General features: G+C 44.8%; 1 protein-coding gene across 1 annotated transcript; it reads left to right on the top strand.

Annotated features, from left to right (window-relative positions):
• Positions 1-2,649: 2,649 nt before the first annotated feature.
• On the top strand, positions 2,650-7,358 carry LOC138913235 (uncharacterized). The gene is made up of 4 exons (XM_070216071.1): positions 2,650-3,045; positions 3,208-4,189; positions 4,487-5,629; positions 6,130-7,358. Exons 1-4 carry the CDS (start codon positions 2,650-2,652, stop codon positions 7,356-7,358), a joined length of 3,750 nt encoding a protein of 1,249 aa, XP_070072172.1.
• The last annotated feature ends 1,823 nt before the right edge of the window (positions 7,359-9,181 follow it).

A 9,181-nucleotide genomic window follows, 5' to 3' on the forward strand; every position in this document is an offset into this window, starting at 1 on the left:
ATTCGACACGTGAGAACAGGGCTCTACTCCCCGCAAGCGAATGCAGCGGAGAGGGTAAACCGATCGGTGCTCCAAATTTTGCGAGCAACGATTGCATCGGATCAGCGAAATTTGGATACCCAGTTAAGCCGAATAGAATGTACCCTTAGGAGTGGCCGACACGAGTCAATAGGCATGGAACCATACTATGCCATGTTTGGTACACAAATGGTGACACACGGCACCAGAGATAAGCCTACCGGATAAAATGGGCTAAACAGGACCCATGAACGAGCTGAAAAGGCCTATAACACCCGCAGCAAACCGGTGGAATTTTCCGTTGGACAAGTTGTCTATCGAAAAAACTACCGGCAGAGTAACAAAGCTGAGGGATACAATGCCAAGCTCGGCCAGAATCGAATTCGCTGTGTTGTACTTCAGCGCAAGGGCAAGGCGTTATACGAGCTGGGAAATGTCGGTGGAAAGAGCGTTGGCATATTCCATGCCAAAGACCTCTATAGCGCTTGACCCCCTGGGTAAAATCCGAGGATCGTCCAAAGTGCAAGAGAGTGAAAAGCTCAGAACGTCGGAATTGGACTAGGGAACATGGAATCCGGGAGAGCGGGTCCGCTATATAAACCCCGACAAGGCAACCACACCTTACCAGAAACAACCCTGCAGGCAAATGGATGGTACCGCCAAATTGTGAACACAGCTCGCTATGTGTCCACACTCAGGCGTACGATCCAACGGGAGCTAACGGAACTATGTTCCACCATGGAGTGTCTCTCTGGGCTCGAGAGGAGCCTAGAGTTGACAGAGGATCGGGTGCAGCAGCTCGAAATACAAATGCTCCGAGAAGCCGAGGAATGGGAGAGGAACGCACCTCTGCATCACGAGTTAAAAGAACATAAACAAAGCCGAAAACGGGACCAGGACTTGCTTAAGAGGTTTCATCGACAAATGGCAACAGTGCGAGCTGATGTCTATAGGCGGCAGCGGGAGGAGCAGCGGCTCCTACGACATATGAACCGCGCAGCAGACAAGCTCGCAAAGCGTGACCCGGAGAGGTGCGCGGAGGCCCGGAGGGATTTCCGGAAGATCATGAACACCAGGACGTAACAACTATGTACAACAAAAAAAGTAAAATAAATAAATGAATAAATAAATAATTTAAAAAAAAATATATATATATTTTCTTATCTTTGGGGGGGTTAAGTTTCGCTAAGTAGAAACAGCGATGTAAAGGGAGCCGCAAAGGGGCGATTTCGTTTTTCTTTCTGTTCCTTTTCTTTGCTGACTACAGCTTATATTTTTTTGTTGCAGGTATTCCACTTTGTTTTTGTTACTTTTCCCCCGTTACTTTTATTCTTTTTTTTCAGGTATGTGTAATGTATGTATGTTATCGTCCAGCGACGGAAAGTTTTCTTTTTCAGATTAATCAAGGCGAAGTAGAACATATTGGCTACGATATTCCTCCTACTATAATTTCCACAAAAAACTAAGAATTATATAACCCCATATTAAATTCACGCGAAAGTAAAGTACTTAGCACTATAGTAAAAGCAAACGCAACCCCCCACAAAATTAACACCAACGAAGGTTACAACCGGCTAGTTCAGTAAAATGAACATGAGACTCCTTGTTGAGAGGCGTGGGTCGAAGCCACACGGTTAAGGGCGCCTATTATTCGATGGTCGTACAAAGATTCCTTTTTGCGAAGTCATTCCATGCGTCATTCCATACCGAAACAAGCAAAGGAATGTGCCATTTGACGATCTTTTCGGTCAGAACAACGACCGCGATCGACCTACTGGTAACCATACACCGGCAGCTGGCAAAGTGCAACGGTCGGGCTTTGACGCTACAGATAGGGGAAATCATAGGTGGGAACACCTAAATAAACCAAATATCACGGGAGGCTAGAAAACGCTCTACACTTCTATAAAACACCGTAGCCAGGTAGAAAAGACAGACAGAGTTCACTCTGATCTCACGGCACTAGTGTGAGCACTATATTCCCGAAGCCGCCAATGATTGCCGCCAAGACCAGAAATCCTGAAGATAGTCCTGTTTGCCGTCGATGAACAGCAAACATATCCTTGAAGGAAGCCCATTGAAGCCAGCAAATATATCCTGGGAAGAAGTCCTACTACACGATCGTCTTAAAGAAGAATTATTATACCCGTTACTCGTAGAGTAAAAGGGTATATTAGATTCGTGCAAAAGTATGTAACAGGTAGAAGGAAGCGTTTCCGACCCTATAAACTATATATATTTTTTAAGAATTAATGCAGTAATTGCAAACTTTGTTGTTTTTATTTCCATCCGATATTTCCCGCTAAGGAATAGGGAATACCTGTAATGCTTTGTATCGATATATCGTAAGTTAAGTAGGCGATAACTATGTATCTCTACTGCTCATCCCTAAGAACACACACACATACTTTGAAACCATTGAAATATACACGTGAGGTTAAGCGCCGAAACTTTGGAGGTTTTACCAGTCCAAATAAAAGATTAAATACCACTCTTTGTCTTATTCGCAAACATTTTGGTCCTTCGAGCCGGATGCATCGGTCTCGTTTAGTTTTCTAACAAATTAGTGGTAAAATTCTCGTTCCTAAACTTCACATTTTGGTGAAATCGGGCTTAACCTCAATCATTGAAATGTCGCTGCAAGCAGTGAAAACACAACTTGGGTTTTGCAAGTCGCAAATCACACGTGCACATGGTCGGGCCTCGGAGTTCATATCGACCGTAACAGCTTTGGACACTTTGGAACATCATCTTCGCCGTATCATGGACACGTTCGATCAACTTCTAAAGCTGTCGGCGGAAACTTACTCCCTCTCTGAAGACGAGGATTTGGCCGAACCCGATGATCTACTCGAGTACGAAACCAAGTACTACGAATTGCACGCTTTGTTATCAGATGCCATAGCAGAAAGGAAAAGGACAAACCCACATTCATCTACCCTAATCGCCAACGGGGAGGACCCACTTGAACGACTGGCTACCTCGCAGGCACAGCTGGTGGCTTCGCAGACACAGTTCTTGGAGCAGGTTCGGGAATCACATACACACACGGACTTGAGGTTTGAAAAGATCAAGATTCCAACTTTTAGAGGCAACTACGAAGATTGGCCTTAATTTTGTGATCTCTTTCTGGGATCGGTTGATCGACGAGAAAACCTAACAAGCTGCCAGAAATTCCACTACTTGAAGTCTTATTTGGATGGAGATGCTCTCAACTTGGTGAAACACATTGCCGTCACCGAGGAGAACTATGCGGAAGCCTGGGATAAACTCGTCCATCGGTACGACAAAAAGGCACTTATAACGCGCTCGTTTATTGCGGGATTTTTGTCGTTACCCAACGTTGCAGCTTCGGGAGTGGCTGCCCTGCGCAAGCTGGCCGATACAGCAGACGAATCTATTCGAGGACTACACGCACTTGGATGTGATCAGCGGGACCCATGGCTAATCCACATACTACTAGGCAAATTGGATATGGACACACGCCAATCATGGGCGGAACGGCAAGAAGGCTGCTCGAACGACGTGAAGATCGGGACCTTCTTGGAATTCTTGTTCTCCAGATGCGACGCTCTGGAATCTTGTCAATCAACTCCCAAGGCATACGGGAGGCGCACCGCCAACGTACACATCGCTGGCGAAGCTTCAAAACCATCACAAAAACTTTGTATTGTCTGCACCCAACCACACTCGATAATGGCTTGCACTCAATTTCTATCAATGGAAATACCGGATCGGCGATCATTCGTAAAGCTTCACAAATTGTGCTTTAATTGTTTGAGTCGCAACCATGTCGCTAGGCAGTGCAATTCGAAATTCAGATGTCGGCTCTGCAAAGGATCACATCATACATTGGTACATCAAGAATCACACGGGGAACGTGAGCCCCCAGCCGCTAACTCATCGGACAGCAGCGGCACAAGAACCGAAGCTCTACCAACCGGAATATCGAACTTCTCCGTAGAGACTGCATTTCTTGCTCGAGCGCAGACCATGATGCCCACCATACTAGCTTATGTGGTGGACAGATGTGGTACACGGACGCTGTGCCGAATTCTTTTGGATTCGGGATCAACCATTACATTGGCCACGGAGGCATTCATTCAACGCATTGGCGCACCTCGTACCCACGCGCGCATTTCGGTAATGGGTCTTTCTGCTCAAGCCGCAGGTACAACTCGAGGATGTGCAACAATTCAACTGCAATCAAGAGTCTCGCAGGACGTCCAGGAGATTAAAGTTCTAATTATGAGTTCTTTAACTGCATCTGTACCAGCCGAAGAGGTACAAATACACAATTGAGACATACAAGGATTAGATTTGGCTGACCCCACGTTCGCCACCCCTGGAGACATTGATGTCATTATCGGATCGGACCAGCTATGGAGCTTCTTTACGGGCCAACGAAAACTGTTAAGTAAACCTAATTTATTCGCACTTAACACGTTCTTTGGTTGGGTAATTGCAGGTTCCGGGGACTTACAACAGGTAACTGAAAAACCGGAACAGACGCATCATGCTCAGGTCGATTTGGACGAGGCGGTGAGGGCATTCATGGAAATGGACACTATTCAGCCCAGTCAGGCAACTATCGATGCATGTGATCCCGTGGAGCAGCTCTTTGTCGACACCCACAAACGAGATCAGGACGGCGTATACATTGTGGAGTACCCGTTCAAGAAGGACATGCCGACAATTCAGGACCCTTCCCTGCGTCAGGCTTTGAATCGATTTGCAATGCTGGAAATCAAATTTCGCCGGAACCCAGCATTGAAAAATCAATATTGTGAATTTATGAAGGATTATTTACAACGGGGCCACATGGAAGTGCTGGATAAACCCCAGCTCAACGTGCCAGAGAAAAATTGCTTTTATCTAGCTCACCATGCCGTCCTCAAAGCGGAAAGTTCCACAACCAAATGTCGTGTGGTATTTGATGGATCCGGTAAGGATATCACCGGCCATTCTCTCAACGATCGCTTACACATCGGCCCGCCGATTCAACGAGATCTCTTCGGAGTTTGTTTGAGATTCCGACAATATCGATATGTGGTTTGTACGGACATTGAGAAAATGTTCCGGGGCATAAAGATAGCTCCCGAACATTCTGATTATCAACGGATTGTTTGGCGAGAGGAGGAAAAGGACCCGCTTCAGCACTATCGGCTGCTAACTGTAACTTACGGGCTAGCACCATCACCTTTTCTGGCAGTAAGAGTTCTCAAACAATTGGCAGACGACTATCATCACCGATATCCACTGGCAGCTTCCTCACTATTAACGGATGCATACGTTGACGATATATCAACAGGTGCGGATACAGAGGACGGACTCATAAAGCTGCAGAAGGAACTTGTCGGGCTGCTGGCGGAGGCCAAATTCAACTTGCGAAAGTGGAGTTCCAATTGCAAAACACTTATGGATTCCTTACCAAAGGAGGATTGCGCTTTCCAAGCAGGCACCACTCAATCGAACAATGTGAAAATATTGGGTCTACTTTGGAATCCCGATACGGACACATTTTCTACGTCTCCACGATCAATAATTGTCACCCAATTGCCCACCAAGCGGACCTTACTATCAGAGCTCTCCAAGATATATGATCCATTGGGTATTGTATCCCCAGCTACAGTTATGATGAAGATACTCTTTCAAGAATGTTGGCTCTGTTCTCTAAGCTGGGATGAACCTTTGACTGAAAACATTGCCAGGAGATGGAGCATATTAGCAGGCGAGCTGTCAATGTTGGCACAATGTCCAATCCCTCGATACTTGGCCAGGCCCTCGCAAGCTATCGAGCTGCATGGATTTGCGGATGCCTCTTCACAAGCAGTCGGAGCCGTTGTATACAGTCGAGTTACAACAGGGATGGAAACGATTGTCACGCTAATCGCAGCCAAGACTCGGGTAGCTCCTATCAAAGCTATTTCGATACCGCGACTGGAACTCACAGCAGCTCATCTACTAGCGAAACTACTAACGCTCGTCAAGTCGTCTTTGTCAATCCCGATTACCGGAACCTTTTGTTGGACGGACTCTGAAGTCGTTCTTCAGCCCCACCTCGACGATGGAACACCTTCGTATGCAACCGGACGGCTGAAATATTGACAGAGTATCCCAGAAGCTGCTGGAACCATGTACGTTCGGAGGACAACCCAGCGGATTGCGCGTCCCGCGGTCTGCTCCCCTCCACATTGCGGGATCATACTCTATGGTGGACAGGACCTACCTGGTTAGCAGAATCGCCGTCTTTGTGGCCCACTGGCAAAAAAGGGCAGAATCGAAAGCTGCCTGTAGAGGCACTTTGTGAAGAAAAACCGGACAAGCAACTCAATTTCTCACTGGAAGCTACTCATCAGGATATTCTCGATGGTTTAAGTCACAAACTTTCGAGTTGGATTCAGCTTTTGCGAGTTGTTAGTTACGTTTTCCGCTTCATAAGCAAAGTGCGCTCCAAGGTGAATGCACGTCTTACCAAAAACTCGGATCTCCAGAGGTCATCGCAACAAGCTGTTTCACATAGCGGATTCTTGACAACTAAAGACTTGCAGTACGCTCGGAAGAAATTGTTAAAACACATGCAAATCACTTCATTTCCGTTGGACTACGACGCAGTCAAGCATGGTCAATGCCTGCCCAGAAAATCAAAGTTGTTGAGGCTCAAACCGTTTTTAGATGAGTCTGGATTGTTACGCATCGGTGGACGTATCGACCGATCAGTATTGCCGTTCAACGCAAAACACCCGATTATCGTATCAAAGGAATCTCCGCTGGCACTACTCATCATACGCTATTTTCACAAGGCTAATTTACACACGGGAGTAGATGCCACCTTCCACCACGTTCGTCAGCAATTCTGGATTTTGGGAGCCAGAAACCTGACTCGTAAAGTAGTTTTCCGCTGTAAATCCTGCTTTATGAACCGACGCTTGACGCAACACCAGATCTTGGCCGATTTACCGATACCACGAATCCAACAAAATCCTTGCTTCAGTCACACTGGCCTTGACTACGCTGGACCCATCGCTATTAAGGAAACGAAAGGTCGCTCTCCTCGCATCGGCAAAGCTTGGTTCGCCATATTTGTTTGCCTGGCCACCAAGGCGATGCACCTAGAAGTCGTCAGCGATCTCACCACAAAAGCGTTCATTGCTGCGTTCAAACGGTTTTGTGCACGTCGGAAAACCCCCACCGATTTGTATTCCGACAATGGAACTACGTTTCATGGAGCAAGACGAGAGCTGGAGGAGATGCGGAAGTTAGTTCAAGATCATGCTAAGGACGAGGAGTTGGCTGATTTTTTCTCGACTGAAGGCTTGAATGGCACACCGAATACCTGACTTCTCTACAGTCACGCGGCAAGTGGCAAGAAGGGACGACTAATTTAGAAGTAGGCACTCTTGTTGTACTCAAGGAGCCCAACCTACCACCGGCGAAATGGATACTTGGTCGCATCCAGGAAGTACACCCAGGACAGGACTCAAAGGTCAGAGTGGTCACCGTCAAGACAGCACATACAACCTACAAACGCCCTATCACCAAGATCGCAGTACTTCCCCTTAACTGAACGCGTCGTTCAGGGGGGCCGGTATGTTTAAGAATTAATGCAGTAATTGCAAACTTTGTTGTTTTTATTTCCATCCGATATTTCCCGCTAAGGAATAGGGAATACCTGTAATGCTTTGTATCGATATATCGTAAGTTAAGTAGGCGATAACTATGTATCTCTACTGCTCATCCCTAAGAACACACACACATACTTTGAAACCATTGAAATATACACGTGAGGTTAAGCGCCGAAACTTTGGAGGTTTTACCAGTCCAAATAAAAGATTAAATACAGTCCACTCTTTGTCTTATTCGCAAACATATATTTTTCATCAGGATCACTAGCCGAGTCGATCTAGCCATGTCCGTCTGTCCGTCCGTCTCTCCGTCTGTCCGTCTGTCTGTCTGTCTGTATGAACGCTGAGATCTCGGAAACTACAAAAGCTAGAAGGTTGAGATTTCCCACACATATTCTTGGGCTTCCTACGCAGCGCAAGTTTATTTCAGCCGAGTGCCACGCCCCCTCTAACGGCCACAATCGCCCACTAGCGATTTTAAAATGTGTGTGGCGCCCACACCTTTAAAGATTTCTGAGAAGTATAAATGCAATTTTGTTGTGTATATTTATACCTATCGAAATGTAGAAGACATTTTTAAAATCGGACCATTCATTAAAAAGTTATACGCAATCAAAAATATGTTATATATCCATCTCCCTCGCACTCCCTTTAGCCGACTGACGGGTATTAAATAGTCGGGACACGAACCCGACTATAGCGTTCTCTCTTGTTTTTATTATCAAGGATTTCATCATGGGAGGAACTAATTCCAAAGTGGACCATGGCACTATGGGAAAAAAGTCTATTTTTTTGGCATAAACTCTAGTTTTAGAGATACAATTTAGAAATTTTGTATATATACTATTAAGATAAAGCTGTAATTTCGGTTTTTGTTTTTTTTTTGAATCGGACCATTGTTTTCATCCACCGCCCACGCCGCATATTCAAATTAATTGGCAGGGATTTTAAAAAATTTGTATTTGTATTAGTAAGACGCTAAAATAATTTCGGTTTACGTTAACTTTTAAAATTTGTCAAAAAAAAAATTGGTGACATGTACAAGAAAAGTGAAATATTATCTAAGAGCAGATGCCAATTTTAGCTTTAACGGGGATCCAGCTTCTTCATATTTGAGTCCTTTGCAGCCAGGATTTTCACTAGACTTGTCTAGAAAGCCACTTAGATTGTTTTTTTATTAAAAAAATTTTTTTTTTATGTTTATAAGTTGCTGGATTTAAGTCATTTTTTTTTTAAAACGTGCAAAAAGTTGCAAAAATGATTAGTTTTGCGATATTAAGGATACATTTGGTAATAACTTTGCGTTTTTACCTTTTTGCAACTTTGTGCCATTTATAAGTTGTACACCACGGAACACAAACAAACTTGTTAGTTTTAAGCTAAAAAGATACACATTTAAAACAGTTCACAGTTTATTTTATTTATTTCTTTATTCGCCAACAGTAAAAAACCTTAACTGGCTACTAACTAATACTAAATTAAATACTAAGTGAGGCAAAATAATTATACAAGTTTTTCTTGATTAAATCTCTGGGGGA

The sequence above is a fragment of the Drosophila takahashii genome, chromosome 3R (genome assembly GCF_030179915.1).
Source record: "Drosophila takahashii strain IR98-3 E-12201 chromosome 3R, DtakHiC1v2, whole genome shotgun sequence".
Classification (NCBI taxonomy): Eukaryota; Metazoa; Arthropoda; class Insecta; order Diptera; family Drosophilidae; genus Drosophila; species Drosophila takahashii.

Excerpts from the sequence above, each read along its gene's own strand:
- LOC138913235 (XM_070216071.1), top strand. The coding sequence starts at position 2,650 with ATGTCGCTGCAAGCAGTGAAAACACAACTTGGGTTTTGCAAGTCGCAA. Across the intron at positions 3,046-3,207 it reads AGACACAGTTCTTGGAGCAG|TCTTATTTGGATGGAGATGC; the intron begins GTTCGGGAATCA and ends CACTACTTGAAG. Across the intron at positions 4,190-4,486 it reads TCTTTCTGCTCAAGCCGCAG|GTTCCGGGGACTTACAACAG; the intron begins GTACAACTCGAG and ends GGGTAATTGCAG.